Source organism: Elephas maximus, chromosome 12 (assembly GCF_024166365.1).
Source record: "Elephas maximus indicus isolate mEleMax1 chromosome 12, mEleMax1 primary haplotype, whole genome shotgun sequence".
NCBI lineage: Eukaryota > Metazoa > Chordata > Mammalia > Proboscidea > Elephantidae > Elephas > Elephas maximus.
This window is the reverse complement of record NC_064830.1, coordinates 58,256,451-58,275,662: the sequence shown is the minus strand read 5'-3', so window position 1 is coordinate 58,275,662 and position 19,212 is coordinate 58,256,451. Positions and strand designations below refer to the sequence as shown.

General features: G+C 60.1%; 1 protein-coding gene and 1 long non-coding RNA gene across 4 annotated transcripts; one reads left to right on the top strand and one right to left on the bottom strand.

Moving 5' to 3' along the window:
• Positions 1–5,408: 5,408 nt before the first annotated feature.
• Positions 5,409–11,991, bottom strand: LOC126087090 (uncharacterized). 2 transcript variants are annotated; one of them, XR_007519639.1, is made up of 3 exons: positions 10,361–11,991; positions 9,161–10,166; positions 5,409–8,989 (listed from the first exon to the last, which is right to left on the bottom strand). It is a non-coding gene; the product is annotated as an uncharacterized LOC126087090 (long non-coding RNA). The 2 variants fall into 2 exon arrangements; XR_007519638.1 differs by having other exon boundaries at positions 5,409–9,489; positions 10,077–10,166.
• A 1,730-nt stretch (positions 11,992–13,721) lies between these two features.
• On the top strand, positions 13,722–19,140 carry TEKT4 (tektin 4). 2 transcript variants are annotated; one of them, XM_049904552.1, is made up of 6 exons: positions 13,722–14,385; positions 15,307–15,377; positions 15,883–16,026; positions 16,848–17,070; positions 17,676–17,830; positions 18,907–19,140. In XM_049904552.1, exons 1-6 carry the CDS (start codon positions 13,852–13,854, stop codon positions 19,121–19,123), a joined length of 1,344 nt encoding a protein of 447 aa, XP_049760509.1. In that variant the 5' UTR covers positions 13,722–13,851; the 3' UTR covers positions 19,124–19,140. The 2 variants fall into 2 exon arrangements, with proteins under 2 accessions (XP_049760509.1, XP_049760510.1); XM_049904553.1 differs by having other exon boundaries at positions 14,359–14,582.
• The last annotated feature ends 72 nt before the right edge of the window (positions 19,141–19,212 follow it).

Here is a 19,212-nt window from a genome sequence, read left to right as displayed (position 1 = left end):
GCAGGGTCTCCCCTTGGCCCCGGGACATGCAGCCCGACCACTCTGTGGGCGTTCTGGGCACTGGAGGGTGTTGACCAGCATCCCCAGCCCCCGCCCACATGCTGTCAGGAACGTCCACTCCCTCCCCATCATGACGACCAAAAATGTCCCCGGACATCGTCAATGTATGCTGGTGGGCAAAGTTGCACCCGTGTGGGAGCCCCTGCCGTGGGGAAGGAATGAGGTGGACCATGGTCCCACAGGGATTGGGGTAATCCTAGGAAGGTAACGTGGGGGTGGCCCCAAGGCTGGGGACCTGAGGACCACCCCAGTCGCTCAGGGGCCATTGGTGAAACCCAGACTTCCTCACTCCTTGTCCCGAGTGGGTCCTGGGGGTCATGGCAGAGGAAAGGAGCCACAGCCAGGCCCGTGCTGGACATGCCACCACTGAACACCCCACAGCTAGGACACAGCACTGGCTGTGGGTGCAGACAAGGTGCAGGGGCTGGGGAATTTTCCAGAAATCATACAGTGCTCACAGGTGGCATGGCTGGGCGGGGGGGGGGGGGCGGGCAGCCTTGTCCCTGAGGAGCTGCCCGGGGCAGGACAAGGAGGAACAGGCTACCGTCCAAAAGACCTTATCTCGTCTACGCCCCCTCATCCCCAGCAGAAGCATCTCCACATGAGAGGGCGCTGAGCTCTGAAGGGACAGATCAAGGTCTCCAGGCCACATACTTACATGGGGGTGCCAGAGTACAGGGGCAAGGGTGTGGGCACCCCCGGGGCTGAATGAGGTGCCAGGTGGGGGAGGCTGGGATGTGGGGCGGAGGTGCCCCCTCTGTGTATCCCCCCCTTGGTAATGGCAGCACACACTATCGGCACTCAGTGATGGTCAGTGCACGCGGTCAGTGCTCAGTGACTAAGGGACCTCAGCAGCCTGAATGCCCAGGAGTCAGGTGGGCTAAGGGCTACAGGGGCCCACTGGGCTTGGCAAACGGGACCCGTTTCCCTGAGCAGCATAGGGAGAGGACCCCTCCTCTGGACGAGGCTGTACTGAGGCTGGCCCACCTCTTGGGTTGGGAGTGATGCTCTGGAAGCAGCCTCACACTGAGGGGTGCAGCACTCCAGCCTCCCTACTGGGGAGTGCACTCCTGGCTGGGCTCCCTGCCAGTGCCTCTCTGGTGCTGTGAACAGTCTGGTGGGGGGGGAGCGGGGGGAGGCTCCTCTCAGACCACACCTTTCCTGCCCCGCCTGCGGGGCTCTGTGGAACACCCCCGCACCCCCCCAACCCCTCACTCTCCCACTCCCACCCCGCCCAGCCACCATGACGTGTCAGCACTAATGCTGGGGCTCCAGCCACTGTCAGCCAGGCTCAGAGTGGCTCAGGAAGGGGATGAGGCAGGGGACTGAGGCAGAGATGGAGCCTGACTGCCCCACGAGCTCCTCTAGTTGGGGCCCTGCCTGCTTGCTGGCTCAGGCCCATGTCTGCCAAGGGGAGGCTGATGACCTCAGGGTCTGGGGGAGCTGACAGCGCACCCCTCCCAGAGCTGGAGTGATCCAAGTTACAGGGCAATTTGAGCAGAGGGTCTGGGATGTATACAGACAAGGCCTGTGAGGGCTGGGCAGGGCCCAGCACATTCCAGGAGACACAACCTCTGGGTGACCTCCTCGCTTCCCCCAGGCCTGGACTCTGGTGCTAGAGAAGGAGGGAGCCCGAGCCTGTGACAGAAGTTTCTGGGTCCTGGGGAGATAGGGCAGGGTGGCCCAGATTCAGCTTTCAGGCTTCACTGTGGCATCATCGCTAAGTGCAACTTGGGGCACTGTCAGCGGGGAGGGGCACTGAGCCGGATGGACCAGCAGCCAGCCCAACACTGAGGTGTTCCAGCCCTGGTGGACTCCTGCCTGCCCAGGAAGCTCAGTGCCCTAAGTGGACGCACCACCCAGGTCCAATGCCATTGTGGCGAGTGCCCATGCTGCTCTGGGTAGCGTCCATCCTGTGAACCATCTTTTTGGATTTGTTGGCTGGCAGGCCCAGTGACCCTCCACCCAAGGGCCAGCAGGGCCTCCAGTGTCTGCTGGGTGGCTCTTTGAACCAGGTGAGAGCAGAGTTAATTGGCTCAGAATGGCTACTCAGGGAAGTGTCTAACACTGTCTGTCCACTCAGCCTTGGCTGGCTGGATTTTTCCTCCATGTGCATGACCCTCTCACTGCAGAAAGCTTCTGAAGAGGTTGTCAAAGGCCTCACCAGCCTCTGTAGCCCCAGAATGTTTGGCCAGGCTGTTGGGGGGTGCCACCCTCTCCCCAGTACCTGCCCAGCCTCAGGGTCCCATGCTAGACCAGCCTGCTTCAGGAGGTGGGCAGGGCCACCTACAGCAGGCCCAGGGCCCAGAAGGTAGCATTGGCAGAGCTGCTGATGGGACCCTCTGCCTGGGCCTTTGGCGTCTGCCTGTGAGAGCGAGCAGCAGGGAGTTGACCCCCAGGCCAGTGCTCAGGGGCACTTTGAGGCACACGGAGGGCAGCTACTGTCACTGCTGCCATCTCTCAAGCCCCAACTGTCAGTGCCCAAGCCAGGCTGGTGGGGGTGACCCAGCCTCACCCCACCTGCACCCCAGAGCCTGGGACCTGAGGAGTAAGCTGTGCTTGGATGCTGCCCCTGCTGGGCTGTTTGGGGCCCCTAACACTCAGTGAGGGGTGCGGAGACACTGCACCAGCCCCTCACTCCTAGGGCCAGAGTACATTTCTGGCCCAGAGAGCAAGAAGAGCCCCTTGGCACCACCGGGTGGACTACGTCTACAAGGCTGACCTAGAGCTGGCCTGGGGGACACAGTGGCTAGCGTGTGTGTAGGGTGTAGAGTGTGGAACTTGGGGCGGGGGGGTGTGGTTGCTGAGGCCCAGGGCACATCATTTCTGCTCCAGCCAGAGCCCTTTGCAAGGTAATGACCTCTGTGAGCCTCACTTTCTCCATCTGTGAAATGTGCTGTTGGCAGGTGGACAAAAGCCAGGCCTGCAGTGTGCTCTGCCTATCTTTCCAGCAATGGCATGGCTGCTCCACATCTCCATACGGAAGGCCCAAGCAGAGGGAGCTCTATGGGGCCATCCTTAGGCCCACAGTGGTGGCTGGGAAGCAGAGGTTGTGAGTCATACCTGGCTCTTAAAGGATTTGCTCAGAAACAACACCTCTCGCTTCCCCCAACCGTGGCCCAGTCACATGATCTTGCCTGACCTCCATCCTACTGTGTGTGAGGTGAGAAGGGAGACACGGCAAGGGAGGGTGTGACCACTGCTGGGCCTGGTGAGGGCTGGGCGGGCACCCTCTGCCCACCCTCCTGTCTGCCCTCCTGCCTGCCCTCCTGCTCACCCTCTGCCCACCCTTCTGCTCACCCTCCTGCCAGCCGTCTGTCTGCCCTCTGCCCACCCTCTTCCTACCTTCCTGCCCACCCTCCTGCTCGCCCTCCTGCCTGCCCTCTGCCCACCCTCCTGCCTGCCCTCTGCTCATCCTCTGTCTGCCCTCTGCCCACCCTCCTGACCACCCTCCTGCCCTTGGCCCTGGTGTCATCACTCCAGCAGCCGCAAAATCTCTGCTAAATCCTGTCTTTAATTTTGTTCTCTGGGAAGTTGTAGGAGGTTTTGGAGATAAAGCTGAGCTTACGAGCTGGGGATTTAACAGTTCTCACAGGAACTCCTCCACAGGAGGTGGGGGCAGACCCAAGAAGCCTCGAGTTTGTGGCCTGGCTCAAGAGCCCTGGGCCCCATGACATGGCCAGCCCCTCCAGCAGGCCTGAGGGGGCATCTGCCACGAGTCAGGGCAGCAAGCACCAGCCTTCCTTGGCTCCCCAGGGAGACAGACGTGAAAGGCATGAGAGTGCATGTGGCTCACACATGGGGGACTCAGACCCCTGAGGGACACCCAGCCATGGCTTGGTGCTGGGGGGTCTGGATGGCGTGGGAGTCTGTGAATGCTCAAGAATCCCTCCTAGAGGCTGGACCACCCCAGGCATTTCCCTGGGGGTGTGGTACCTTCCCTGCCTCTCCTAGCTGCTCTGCCGTCGGTGGGCCTCACTTAACCAACACCCCACCTTCTGCAGTCCCCTGAGAAGACGTACCCAGCTTCCCACTTTAGCGACGACGAAAGGACAGGGGGTACCCTGGAGAGGCCCAGATGGGGTCAAACTCACGTCCTTAGACCACAGGGGACGGCAAGGGGCCCTCAAGTCATCTGTGAGCCTGTATCAGCCTCTTGAACTTTGCTTTCTGGAGAGAGCGTTATTTTTAAATCTAGTTAGAAATTCCTAACATGAATGTTCTCTTAAAATTGCCCTTGGAGACAGGACTGAGGTGGCTCTCAGCTCCACTCCACCCCCCCACCCCACCCTAGCTGAGTGGCAGTTCGATGTGGAAGCCCCCGAGGAGGGAGATGATGGAACTGGCTGAGCAGGGGCTGCCCCGGCCCCCCAGCCTCTCTGCTTCTGAACAGCTGCTGCCTAACCCCTGCCCCCCAAGTGAGGGAAGGGCTTTGGGCAAGGAATTAACAGGAGGTCTGGGGCTGGCCCACCCACCACAGCTGTGCTGGGAAGGTCCCAGCCTCAGCCCCCGCAGCCATCTGGAAGGTAGTGTCATGGAAGGCTCTGGAATCTTCTGACTGATTGGCATTCAAATCCCTGTTTCTCCTGCTTGTGCCTCAGTTTCCTCATCTGTGAAATGGGTACACAGAGCACCTGACTCACGTGAGTGATGTAAGGACGAGGGGGGTGGACTACAGAAAGGCCTCGCCCCCCGCCCCGCCTGAGTGACACACAGAAGGGGCACAGGGCCAAGGCTGGGGTGCTGAGTAGGGCACATGGCTCTAGGCCCCACAGGCTCCACAGTGGTCCTGAACATCCCCCTGCTCAGTGACCTTGGAGAGACATCCATCCCTGTCCACGGTGGCAGGCCGGACCTTGGCTGGCAGAGCAGTGGGTCAGGCCGGGCTGTGCATGATGGGCAGTCACTGGCTGGGATATGGGCTCGGGGTCAGTGATCAGACTTCTCCCAGACTGATGGATGGATGGATGGACAGGTAGGGGATCACCCTAGGCCATCCTCAACGAGGAGATGCCACGGGAGGCTTGGAGGAGCTGGCAGAGGCACACCTTCCAACTGGGGGGAGAGAACTTGGCAGGGCTGAGGAGAAGCAGCCACCTGGACTGAACTTCTGAGACACAGTCTGACCCTCACCACAGGTGTGGGGCAGGGGGTGTGGGGGCCACTTGGACATGTCCCTGTGTGTGGGTGGCACATCCAGCCCAAGGTGTCTAGCTCAGATGACCCCTCCCTGCCTCTACACACGGGGACTGGCCCGAAAACTTTCCCCAGTAGTCACCCAGAGTCTAAATAGAGCACAGCAGCTGTGGTTCGGCTGAGAACAGTAGCCACCCCCCCCCCACCCCGCCCCAAGCTCTCTCCTCTGTCGTCTGCTCTGAGCTTCCCCAGAAGCAGCTGTGGGAAGCAAGGTGCTGAGTGTGTGAGCAAGGATGAGTGTTAGAGACGGGCTGCTGCAGGCCAAACTGCTGAGATGGGTTGCTGAGGGCCGAGTGGCTGAGATGGGCTGCCGAGGGTCTCGCGTTAAAAGACGGGCTGCCAAGGACTTGTCAGAGACAGGCTGCTAGGGGCATGTTAGAGACGGGCTGCTGAGTGGAGGCACCTGTAGGGAGACTGGCTGTGGGGAGTGCGCATGGCTCCAGAACTTTCCTCACGACCCCTCCGCTAGGGACAGATGGGGAAACTGAGGCCAGGAGAGCAGAGCCAGCAGCATGAACACTGTGGCGTCCCCAGGGCTGTGCCTGTCCAGGCTCCTGCCGGGTGACCCCAGTGGGGAAACTGAGTGGGGGCTGCTGGCCATAGACACCCTGGCCCAGCCCAGCTTCCCTTCTTCGCCACTCTACCCTCCTGCCTCTGGGGGTGGGACTTTGGGTACATGGCCCCCTAGAGACCCAGAAATGAAGCTCCCAGCCCCAGAGGCACTTCCCAGCCCTGGGAGACACAGCCACTCCTCCCAAGCCACAGGCCAGCGAATAAGAGCTGGGGCTGGTGTCCCACCACCAAGGCCTCAAGGGGCCCCTCATCACCTGCTCCCCCCAAAGCAGGCCCCCATCTGTGAACTGTCATAGTTCTACTTCCCCTAACTGGACATTTGGCCTCCTCCTACTTTATTCTGATTATAACATTCACCGACTTCTTGTTGGGTACAAATAGCTTTTCCTTTCCTTTTAAATGTTTTTCCTTCTTTCTGCACTCATCACCCAGGGCTGTACTCACAGGGTGGAATGCCAGGCCAAGGCCCAGAACGGCCATACATTTCTCCATGCCACCTACCAAACTGCATTCCAGAAAATACGACCTGGTGGACAAGACCCGCGGGATGAAGCATAGTGGCTTCTCCACAGCCACCCCAAGTCTGGATGTCAGTGCTTTCAGGGTTCCCTGGTTTGATGGGTGTGTGGTGGAGCAGGCAGTGTGGTTCAGATTGTTACGACTACATTTAAGATGCCAGGAAGGGGGAGCTTAGAAAGCCCTAACCCACATTCTCATGTTTTGGAAATCACGGTCTTTGAAACTTTCCAGGTGGGGTCTGGGTGATAAAAGTGATGACATCTCCAAAGACTCGATAGCGAGGACTTATACACCAGTGTCCACTGCAGCACCATGACAAAGACTTACACACCAGTGTCCCCTGCAGCACCATGACAAGGACTTACACACCAGTGTCCCCTGCAGCACCATGACAAGGACTTACACACCAGTGTCCCCTGCAGCACCATGACAAGGACTTACACACCAGTGTCCCCTGCAGCACCATGACAAGGACTTACACACCAGTGTCCCCTGCAGCACCATGACAAGGACTTACACACCAGTGTCCCCTGCAGCACCATGACAAGGACTTACACACCAGTGTCCCCTGCAGCACCATGACAAGGACTTACACACCAGTGTCCCCTGCAGCACCATGACAAGGACTTACACACCAGTGTCCCCTGCAGCACCATGACAAGGACTTACACACCAGTGTCCACTGCAGCACCATGACAAGGACTTACACACCAGTGTCCACTGCAGCACCATGACAAGGACTTACACACCAGTGTCCACTGCAGCACCATGACAAGGACTTACACATCAGTGTCCCCTTCAGCACCATGACAAGGACTTACACACCAGTGTCCCCTGCAGCACCATGACAAGGACTTATACACCAGTGTCCCCTGCAGCACCATGACAAGGACTTACACACCAGTGTCCCCTGCAGCACCATGACAAGGACTTACACACCAGTGTCCATTGCAGCACCATGACAAGGACTTACACACCAGTGTCCATTGCAGCACCATGACAAGGACTTACACACCAGTGTCCCCTGCAGCACCATGACAAGGACTTACACACCAGTGTCCCCTAAAGCACCATGACAAGGACTTACACACCAGTGTCCACTGCAGCACCATGACAAGAGCTTACACACCAGTGTCCACTGCAGCACCATGACAAGGACTTACACACCAGTGTCCCCTGCAGCACCATGACAAGGACTTACACACCAGTGTCCCCTGCAGCACCATGACAAGGACTTACACACCAGTGTCCCCTGCAGCACCATGACAAGGACTTACACACCAGTGTCCCCTGCAGCACCATGACAAGGACTTACACACCAGTGTCGCCTGCAGCACCATGACAAGGACTTACACACCAGTGTCCACTGCAGCACCATGACAAGAGCTTACACACCAGTGTCCCCTGCAGCACCATGACAAGGACTTACACACCAGTGTCCCCTGCAGCACCATGACGAGGACTTACACACCAGTGTCCCCTGCAGCACCATGACGAGGACTTACACACCAGTGTCCGCTGCAGCACCATGACAGCTTACACACCAGTGTCCACTGCAGCACCATGCACAACACCCAAAAGGTGGGAACAACCCAAACGTCCATCAGCAGACGATGATGAACGAAATGTGGTCTGTCCACACAATGGAATATTGTTCGACCATAAAAGGAATGAAGTCCTGATGGGTGCTACAACACGGATGAACCTTGAAAACACCGTGCCCAGTGAAATAAGTCAGATAAAAAATACCTCCTATTGTATGATTCTGTTTATGTGACAGAAAGCAGACTAGTGGTTGCCTAGGGGCTGGGGGGGGGGCACAAATAGCTCACTCAGCCACTAGCTGAAAGGTCAGCAGTTTGAGTCCACCCATAGGTGCCTCAGAAGAAAGGCCTCGTGATCAGCTTCTGAGAATCAGCCAGTGAAAACCCTGTGGAACACAGCTCTACTCTGACACACTTGGGGTCGCCTTGAGTTAACTCGACAGCAACTGATTTTTTTAGGGGCTGGGGAAGGGGAAGCAGGGAGTGACTGCTAATGGGTACAGGGTTTCCACTTGAGGTGACGAAAAGGTTTTGGAATTAGACAGCGGTGATGGTTGCATAATATGATGAACAATACCACTGAATTGTACATTTTAAAATGGTGAAAACAATAAATTCTATGTTGTGTGTTTTACTACAGTTAAAAACAGTAACAACAAACACCTCTACAGGACCTCCTAGGGGCCAGACTCCTAGTTATACATCTGTCTTAGCTCACAAGGACACTTTTGTCATTGCCGTGGGTAGCTGGAGGGGCCAGGCACAGGAGGCCAGTACCCAAGGTCACAGCTGGCAGCGCTGAGCCCGCTGCTCTGCGAAGCGGCTGGCCGCTGGCATTTCTCTGGTCCTTTCTGGGTCCCCCTCCCTCATGCGCCCTTTTGTCTCTGTCCTGTTCCATCTCACCAGGCTGAAGTCCCTTTCTGAAACCATTTTTGAACTTGCAAGCCCATCGTCTTGCGTCTGACCCTTCCTCCTGTCCTTCCACCATGAGGTGTTTATTTGCCTCCTGCAGTGGGGATCCGCGAGTGGTTTCATTTTATTCTGGAGTTTTATAGCTTCTTAAAAACCATTTAGCTCAGATGTGTCTGGAGCTGGCTCTGCAGGGCAGGGCCAAGGGTTTGGTGAAGGTCAGGGGGACGGGGCTGGCTCCTAGCCCTGCTACTCATAATAGTCACCCCCTCTTCGCCTGCGTTCTCTGAGTGGGGGCCCGCCCAGGGTCTGCCTGAGTGCCCACCCCACCTCAGACCCTCCCGGCCACCCCCTCTGACCTGCAGCAGGCTCTCTCCACTCTGGCGCCCAGGACGGATTCTCATTCTGGGTGCTGATGCAGACTGAGGCGCCCTCCGGGTGGGAGCGAGGCGAGAGGGGTCAGGCAGCTCAGACGGGAAGTGCGGCCATGTAGGAGCTTTGCTGAGAGCTATGCGCACACCCAGCCTCTACTAGTGCTCCCCAAGGGAGGGCGTGGCCTCACCTCCGTTCCCCAAGCACAGAGGAGTCACATGACGGCTCCACACCCTCAGCTTTTGGATCCAGACCTGCCACCCACTCAGGCCACGCAGGTGTGAACATCCTGGGTGACACTGACCACTGCTGAGCCCTGGAGGTGGACACAGCTGCCAGATGGCCTCACACGGCTGCCTACCTTCTGGCAGGTAAACTGAGGCACCATGCCCTGCCCAGAGCCCCACTGTCCGAGCCCTGGCTCCTTGGGAGAGGGTGCGTGGGCAGCATCCTCAGTCCAGAGTCCTCACATTCCACCCACTGCCCAGGAGGACAGGACAGGGACTGAGTGGTGGGTGCCGTCACCTCTGTCAGCTGCCCTCCACTGGGCTGCCAAGTTGAGAGATGTGGAACCATGCATACCTCGGTTGGTCTGCTTGGAAGCTCTCCTCTCTTCGTCCCTCCAGCTACTTCCTCCCCAGAAAAGGGGCTGGGTTTCTACAGGACACCCCTACCCCTCCCGACCTCGGCATGTGCCCCAGTCCCCACTGCCCATCCCTCACGGCTGGGCAGGGGACCCTTCCTCCAGGAAGCCCTCCTGGGTCATCCTCCTGTGGCCCATGCTCCAGTGGTTGCCTGCCTCATCTTTCCCTTCCGCCCCCGCCCCCGCTGGCCCCCATCCAGTGTGCAGGGGTGTGGGGGCTCCTGGGGGGCAGGGGAAGGACAGCTCATCACCACCCCAACCTGGATGTTTCTCGGGCATCGGCTGTGGCTTGCCCCAGGTCAGGTTCAGGGCTGCAGGTTGCTTCTTGTCCTCTCATTATTAAAACGTTCCTGGGGAGAGAAGCAGGAACAAGCTACCCGCTAGGCACCTGGCAGAAAATTGGCTCTGAGCCTCCTTTAATTGTTATTCCTGGGGAGTAGGTGGTGGGGCAGAATTGCAACCCTGGGGGACAGGGAAGCCAGGTGGCCGTGTCTCCACCCTCCAGACCCCAGCTGTGTGACCTTGGACTGGTCACACCACCTACCTGGACCCCCTGTGCAGCTGAGCTGAGGTGACAGGCTCCCTTCTTCCCATCTGGTGACATCCTGGCACCAGAGATGGAGGAGGGGGCCGCAGGCCTCTAAGGGGCTGGGCCAGCCCCAGCAGGGACCTGATGTGGAGCCCCTCCTGCCTGGGTGGGGCCCAGGGGGATTTTGACGTAGCGTGAGCCACTGCCGTCCCGCAGTGACCCCTGTACCCCAGCCCCTCATGAGGTTGGAAGGTCTGGGCCCTCCACTTCTGGAGGGTGCGCTCTAGGCCCCATGACCTGAGGGCTGGGTCATGGTCACTGGGGAGCCAGTGGGGAGTCAGGAAAGAAGGCTGAGATCAGCAAGCATGGTCAGTGTCCAGGTGTCCTTGGCGGAGCTGGGATAGATCTCTGCAGCTGTCCCTGGGCTGGCCCAGGGCCAGGGTCCTGTGGGATAGGGACTTGGAGCCAAGGTAGGGGGCCTGGGCTGCAGGCCCAGGACAGGACAGGACCCTCCCAGGCCAAGAAGCCCACAAGAGGGGCCTACTCTCCAGACCCAGAGGGAGGGCCACACTGGGGGAGGGAAAGCATGACTCAGGGTTGTATTAGGGTGAACTGTGTCCCCACAAAAAGCCATGTTTGGTCATAACGTGTGAACGTGGCCTGGGTTGGAAATAGGGTCTTTGCAGGTGGCATCAAGTTAAGACGAGACCACTAGGACAGGCCTAAGCTCAGTGATCACTGTCCCTACAAAAAAAGGGGAGATACAGACACAGAGTGAAAATGCCACGTGACCATAGAGCAGAGATGGGGGCCATGCAGCCACGAGCCCAGGAACGCCTGGGCCACCAGAAGCTGGAGAGACAAGGAACAGTTCCGCCCCTCCAGCCTCTGGAAGGAACACAGCCTACGGACACGTGATTTCAGCGTTCTGGCCTCCAGGACCAGGAGAGGATGGGTTTCTGTGGCTGTAAGCCCCAGTCAGTGGCACTTGGTTACAGTGGCCCCAGGACTCACACAGGGGAGAGTGCAGAGCTTTCCTGGTGGAAGGACGCCTGTCCCTGGGAACATGCAAACACTTTTCGGGGGGAGTGTCCAGGGTGACCCCTTCCCACCATAGGTTCTGGACCTCTGAGCCCGCTGGAGAGAAAGGTGTGGGGAGAGGAACCTTTCTGCAGTGGTGAGGCTCAATTTCCTGTCGCAAATGCAATTTGTATACAAATAAATCCAATAAGCCTTGTGTGCCTGCTGCAGCCGTCTGCTCTGGCACAGCACCCTCCTGCCACGCACTCTCCTCAGCCCTGCTGCAACCTGAGACGGTGGGAAGAGGGTTGTGTGGGGCCAGGAAGGGGTCACCATTCACTCCCAGTCCTGTGCCACGGGCTCACGGCAAACTACGTGGTGACTGGTGTTATCCCCGATGCACATGGGAAAACTGAGGTGCAGAGTGGGGGCCTCCCCAGCCACAAGGTCGACAAGGGACAGAGATTCTCACCTTGGGGCTCCTCCTGGGCGTCTGCACACCGTTGGCCCAGGAAGCCTGTGGGTGTTGAGGTGGGAGGGCCCAGCCCCAGGCCCTTGACTAGCCTCTGCCTTTGCCACAGTGCGAGTCCATGTTGGGCCTCCGCCTCCTCCCAGTTAGAGAAATCCATGCTGGCAGAACCCAGCTTCTAGCCCACCCTACCATGCACCCCAGCACCCCAGAATATCAGCTCCCCAGCCCCTCTGTACCCCATCACTAACACCAGAACCCCAGTACCCCATTACCCTGGCACCCCACCACAAACCCCAGCACCCCAGCATATCACCACCCTGGCACCCTAGCACCCCAGAACATCAGCACCCCAACACCTCAGTACCCCACCATGAACACTAGAACCCCTGTAGTCCAGCACCTCGGTACCCCACCACAAAACCCAGCACCCCAGAACATCAGCACCTCAGCACCCCATCACCCCAGCATCCACAGGGCAGACACAGACTGAGGCTGCAAGGTCATAGTTGCCCAAGGTTGCCAAGCTTGAACCCGGTCAAGGCCCCCAGCGTCTTCCTCGGCCCCTGTGTTCCAGCAGGTTCCTGAGTCTGGGGTTCCCAGGGTAGGGACCAGGCTTGGTGTCTGAGGAGGAGCTTGGGGCTAGTGTGGCTGGAGCAGGGTTAGGGACAGTGGCAGGATAGGAGGTGGAGGGGTGGGCCGAGGGACTTGTGCTGGGAGTTCGTATTTCCTTCTGAGGATTGTGGGTGGGGCCGGCTGGGAGGAGCCCCAGGACACGAGGCGGGCGGGGCCTTGTACAGCCAGACCAGCCGTCCATCCAGAAGTAGAGTGCGGAGGGAATTCCAGGAGCAGATGCCTCAGGCATTTTGAGGTCAATGGTGCCCTCTTCTGGCTCAGTTGGGCATTGCCCCTGGCACTCAGGGTTCTACTGACCCCCAGGATGCATGGGCTTCAAGGGGTACCCCGGGACTGGATGTACCTCTTTCCATCGGCCTGAACTTCACAGCCCGGCAATAAGTGGCCTCGGGTCACCGTCCCCAGGACAGGACCTGACTCCCGTGTGAGGCAGATTTGGGGTCTGACTCCGGACAACCCTGAGACCGATTTTAACTTTCCATTGAAAGAGCACGTCCTCGCTGCTGTGCCTGGGGACCTGCCACTTGGGCATGGAAGGAGAAGCATGAGATGTCAGCGACCTAGGAGCCTCATGGGAAGCCTCCGGATGAGGCTGGCAGGGTAGAGGCAGAAGAAGCACGGGGGCTCTGGGGTGTTGGGTGGGGCAGCCACAGCTGAGGGAGGCCCTGTCCCTCCCAGCCAGGTGCTGGCGCGTCAGCTCTGGCTCGTCACCGGCCTTCCCTTCTCCTCCCCAGAGTGGGCACCAGCAAGGACAGAGCGATGGCCTGGCTGTTGCCTCAGGATCGCAGTGTGATGACAGGGCTGGCGTTGGAGAGACGCAGGGTGGAGAGACGGTCCACGTCTAGGGCTGCTGTTCTAGGAATAACGTCGTCACCGCCAGGGCCCACCCGGATGGGCTGTGGGGGGAGTGCCTGCATCTCTCCTGCCCACGGCTGAGCCAGAGCCAAGAGCAGGACTAGGCCAGGAGAACAAGCCCAGGAATGAATGAATGGGTGAACGAATGAATGAAGGAGAGAGGGCGGCAGGCAGAAGGACAACCCCAACCCCCATCCCATGTCCCCGGGTGTTTCCACTGAAGACACAGAGGGCGGCCCCGGGGAATGGCCCCGCCTGGCCCGAGGGTCCTCCAGGGGGCGTGACCCCTTGGCTCAGGTTCCTGAGGCCCGGGCGGGTCTGGGAGCCTGGCCCTTTAAGAAGGCCGTTCTGGGGGCGGGGCATCCCCGTTGACTATTAACCGGAAAGCTCCCTGTGTGCGGCGTTGCCGGGGCGACCGGGAGCCGCGTCTTGCTCTGGGCCGAGTGGGACGCTCTGCCTGGCCGACAGCCCGGGTCCCCTCGCTCCCTCGCTGCCCGGCTGAGCCCGGGGGACCGGCGGCCGCACCATGGCGCAGTCGGATGTGCTCCTAACCCAGAAGCCGGCGCCGCAGACCGTGCAAGTGTGCGAGCTGCCGCGGAAGGTGTACGACGTGGCGCGCAACACTGGCGCCTACACGTCTGCGGGCCTGGCTACTGCCAGCTTCCGCACCTCCAAGTACCTGGTGGACGAGTGGTTCCAGAACTGCTATGCACGCTACCACCAGGCCTTCGCCGACCGCGACCAATCTGAGCGGCAGATCCACGAAAGCCAGCAGCTGGCCGCTGAGACGGAGGCGCTGGCGCAGCGCACGCAGGAGGACAGCACGCGCAGGGTGGGCGAGCGGTTGCAGGACACCCACGGCTGGAAGTCTGAGCTGCAGCGCCAGATCGAGGAGCTGCTGGCGGAGACCGACCTGCTGCTGGCGCAGAAGCTGAGGCTGGAGCGCGCCCTCGACGCCACGGCCCTGCCCTACTCCATTGCCATCGACAACCTGCAGTGCCGTGAGCGCCGCCAACACCCCGACCTCGTTCGCGACTATGTGGAGATGGAGCTGCTGAAGGTGCTGCGCACGCAGACCCCGGGATGCAGGCACCTGCGGTGGCAGGGGGGCAGAGGGGGGCATGTCGTCCCCTTCAGTGCCACCAGCTTGAGCCGGGCACCCTCGCGGTGACTTCAGGCTCCGCATATTCCTCTGCCTGGACCTCCAGGCCCCACTCCAGCCCACACTCCACCCACCGCCAACCAGTAATTAAAACTGTACGCATGATGCAAGACCTGAAGCCAGACCCACAAAGAGGCAAAGTAGAGCTAGACCACACGCAACTGGTGCCTAGCACATAACAAGGAGAAACTTCACATCACCAGAGTGGAGGGTCCAACACGGAAAACAAACTATCAATGTGCCAGAAAGAAACATGGGTTTCCCCTCAGATTCTTGGGGCGGCAAAGCCTTTCCTGGCAAGGAGCCCTGAGGGTCCGGCACAGGGAGACATCTAGTTCCCAGGGGTCGGGGGCCAATGGGAGGGCAGGTGGCCTTCAGCTCAGTGGACAAACCACAGTGAGGACCACCAGAGCCATGGAGGGGGTGCTGAGTCCCGGGCACATGGGAACCACCTCTGGGTGGACCATCTCAGCAGCGCCTAGAAGAAGCCTTTGGAAAAAACGACCCTCTTACAGTGCATTAGTAATCATTTTAAAAGCCCAGAATTAATGAGAAAGAGACAGGCCTATATCCCCATTTTCCAGGAAAAAGGACAAGGTGGATACCTGGCCCACCCCATCCCATGTGCCCCCAGCACACCCTGTTGCCCCAGTGTTTGAGGAGCTGACCATGGGCAGCAAAATGATTGACGAGGGCCACACCAGCTCTGCCACCATGGGTTCTCAGGCCCGGCCCTCCCACCCCCAGGAAGGCTGCTAAGCCAATGTCGGCAGGGCCTGGAGCTCAGGTGGGTCTTCTCCAACCCCCCCCCCCCCACAGGAGGCTGAGCTCATCCGGAACATTCAGGAGCTCCTGAAAAGGACTATCATGCAAGCTGTGAACCAGATCCAGTGGGTGCCCACCCACGTCCAGGCTCCCCTCAGGATAACCCCTGGCCCCCTGGATGGCCCTGGGGCTCAGAGAGGGCAGGGGAGTTGCCCCAGGCCACACAGCCAGGAGCACAGGGCTGGGAGGGGAGGGCAACAAGCAGGCTGGTGGTAGGTTCCAGCCAGGCCTATGAGGCCTGAGTGTCCAGGGGCCAGGCTTGGCACACCCCAGAGGCTGCTGACCAGGTGTGGGCCCCACAGGCTGTGGGTCCTGAACTGGGCAACAGAAACTGTGCTCTAAGCCACCCTGAAGCTGAGAACTGGGGCCAGGCCTGCAACCTCAAGGGTCCCAGTGGCCCTGGGATGGGGTGCCCAGTAGTCCCGGGATGCAGTGCCCTGCATCCCAAGATGGGAAGTGCTCAGTGGTCCTGGGATGGGGTGCCCAGTGGTCCCAGAATGAGGATGCCCAGTAGCCCTGGACTGGGGTGCCTGTCCCCGCACGGCACAAAGTCCCGCCTCCACCCTCCAGGCTGAACCGGAAGCACAAAGAGACTTGTGAGATGGACTGGTCTGACAAGGTGGAGGCCTACAACATCGACGAGACTTGCTCCCGCTACCACAACCAGAGCACCGACGTGCAGTTCCACCTGCACTCGGCCCGGCTGGAAGAGAGGTAGGCCCGGGCCCGCGGCGGGAAGGGGACCTGCGCTCACCTGGACATGGGCTCCCTGGCTCAGCCATGCCTGGCCGGGAACGCGGTCTGCCCGCTCCCCCTGCGTGGGCGGGGTGTGCTCTCTAGGCCGTCCTCCCGCAGCCCCTCTGGCCCCAAGGCCCTCACCAACCAGGTCCCTTGTACAGCCCTTACCGCCCAGGTACCTTGTACAGCTCTGGGGACGCGGAAGGGAACAGGACCCCCTGCCCAAGGGAGGGAGCACCGTTCAGGACGCAGGACTGGCTGGGGATGCAGTTCCGGAAGCAGCCGGCAGAGGGCGCGCGGTCCCCGCCCACCGCGGCGGCCCTGGGCAGGCGCTTGGTCGGGCTCTAGGGGGGCGTCTGCGGGGGGTGCATTGGGGCGTGGCGTATGCGGGGTACATGGGGGCGCCTGCAAAGGGAGCCTGTGGGGAGCTGCAGGGGAGGCGATTCGTGCGTGGGTTGGGGCACGGGGACTGCCTGGGGCAGTGTGTACTGGGGTGTGCGCAGGGGCGGTACTCGGGGCACAGGGTAGCGAGAGAGGCGGTTTGTACGGGGGCTCGCGGGGGTCACAGAAGCGCGACGGGCCACGGGGAACGCAGAGTGTGCATAGGGGCACGGGTTCGCCAGGGCGCCGGGTTTCCTGGAAGCGCGGCGCGGGGGCCTTGGGTTCGTGGGGGTCCGAGTGCGCGGCGGTACAGGGTCGCCGAGGCTGGAGGAGCTCTGGGGAGGGCCTGGGGGAGCCTGGAGCCGTTGGTGGGCGTGTGCCACCGACCGCGGAGCCTGCCGTCCCCTTCCCGGCAGCGACTCCACGCCCGAGACGTGGGCCAAGTTCAGCTGGGACAACCTGTACCACGCTGAGCGTGAGCGCCTGGCCTCAGCCAACCTGCGGCAGCTCATCGACTGCATCCTGCGGGACATGTCCGAGGACCTGCGGCTGCAGTGCGACGCTGTGAACCTGGCCTTTGGGCGTCGCTGCGAGGAGCTGGAGGACGCAAGCCACAAGCTGGAACACCACCTGTGCAAGGTGGGGCCGCCCCGCCCGACCTGCCCAGGCCACGCCCAGGTCACGACAAACCCCGCCCGTCCACGACCAGGCCACACCCACATCACCCAAACCAAGCCTAGGCCCTCCAGGGTGTGGGGCCTGATAGACAGTGGCCGCAGAGACCAGGCTTCTTGCTCCCTGGCTGCAGCCCTGGCCACTCTTCTCGTAGTCATGATCTAGCTCCGCCCCCATACCTCCCTGATGCTCCTTAAGCTAGTGCAAAACTTCAGGGACATTTGGTGTGGTTTGCTGTTACTGCCACTGGTAGATGTGACTAACCAGCAGGAGCCTGGTGACCACCAGGGTTGGGGCTCTTGGGCAGAGCTGCTGGACAGCAGGCTCCGCTGGCCCTGGGAGCCCTCTGGGACCTGAGATGACCATGCCACTCTTCCTTCCACTATGCCTTGCTTGGGCCAGTAGGCAGGCTGACTGCTGGACACAGTCCCAGGGCTCAGGGTCTTCCAGCCTGGGAAGGAGGGAGGGTCTGCCCACATATCCCAATGCTGGGGCACAGGTGGGGAGACGCCAGTCCCCACCCAGCCCTGTCCTGGGCTGCAGGGCTCACAGGCTCGGTCCTGACCCAGACGCTTCGGGAGATCACAGACCAGGAGCACAACATTGCGGCCCTGAAGCAGGCCATCAAGGACAAGGAGGTGCCCCTGAAGGTGGCTCAGACTCGCCTTTACCAGCGCTCACACCGGCCCAACGTGGAGCTGTGCCGTGATGCTGCCCAGTTCAGGTGCCCTGACCATTGCAGCCACTGCCTCCCGACAGTCCAGGGGCAGGCACATCTCACCAGCAAGGCCCCATCCTTGCCTCCCTGGCCTCCGTCACTCTCTGGAGCTCCCATGAACTCCCTGACACACCGCACACTGCAGACATTTAGAGAAAAAACAGTGGTACCGCCACACATGCACGCCTCATACACACATAAGCACAAACACGCTCCCACCCCCACGCAGCCAAACACTGTGCATGGGGGGTGGAGTGGGGGAGAGCTAAGAGTATCAGGGCCCCAATTGCCGGGGACACGATGGCACAACACACATGTTCTCACTCCACCTCATGGGGCCTAACCCAGGAGGAGCCCCCATCTTCCCAGTGAGGGGTTCAGAGGCACAGCTGCCTGAGCAGAGAGGCCAGGGCGGGGCCATTCTGTCCAACCCCTGCCTCGCTGGATACCATTCACATGTCTAATGTGATGGGTGTGACCCGGCTTGAGGCATAGATGGGATCCTGCCTTTTATTTTTCTAATTTATCGAGTGCCCAATTGCCCTTCTAAACAGAAGTATTTCCCTCTTGAGTACTCCTCCATCCCAGCCCCTCAGTTTGTTCAAGAAACTGGGGGCCTCACTTGGTTCAAAGGAGTCAGTCAGCCCTGTTTCCCAATTTTAGAACTGAAAGGCTGGTCAGCACACCACTGCCATTACTATTCATGGCCACAAGGTGACACTGTTGAACATGGCTCCCATATAGACGTGTAGACACAGGCTCACCGTCTTTGCTCAGGCTCCAGAAATATGACCCTCTTAATTGATGTCCTGTCCTAAGGGGTTCCACCACACTAGCATGTGCCTTTGGGCTGAGTGTGGCACCATGGCCTCAGCCTAGTTTCCCTGGTGCTTCTAGTGGGCTTCCCTTTGGGGCTCTTGGAGTATTTTTTTGCTGAGCATTTTGGCCAGGGCCACCCCATCTGGGTTCCCAACATTTGAACCTTGGGTCTCACCCCTCCCAGCCCAGAAGGTCAGGCATCCTGGTACCCATTGTCCCCCTCCTGAACCCCAGCTCACACCTCCCCTCTTCTACCACTGCAGGCTGGTAAGTGAGGTGGAGGAGCTGAACATGTCCCTCACAGTACTCAAGGAGAAGCTTCTGGAAGCAGAGCAGTCGCTGAGCAACCTGGAGGACACACGCATGAGCCTGGAGAAGGACATCGCCATCAAGACCAACAGCCTCTTCATCGACCGCCAGAAGTGCATGGCCCGCCGTGCCCACTACCCCACTGTGCTCCGGCTGGCCGGCTACCAGTGACCAGCTGGGGAGGGGTGCAAGGACGAGCATTCATCCCCTCTACCCTGAATAAAGAGCACATTAGCTTTTACACATGGAGGCTAGCTCAG

What these genes read in the sequence shown, in the direction of transcription:
- TEKT4 (XM_049904552.1), top strand. Translation starts at nt 13,852, where the DNA reads ATGGCGCAGTCGGATGTGCTCCTAACCCAGAAGCCGGCGCCGCAGACC. An exon ending in TGGAACACCACCTGTGCAAG is followed by an intron (nt 17,071 to 17,675) that starts GTGGGGCCGCCC and finishes GTCCTGACCCAG; the next exon opens with ACGCTTCGGGAGATCACAGA. An exon ending in CGTGATGCTGCCCAGTTCAG is followed by an intron (nt 17,831 to 18,906) that starts GTGCCCTGACCA and finishes CTACCACTGCAG; the next exon opens with GCTGGTAAGTGAGGTGGAGG.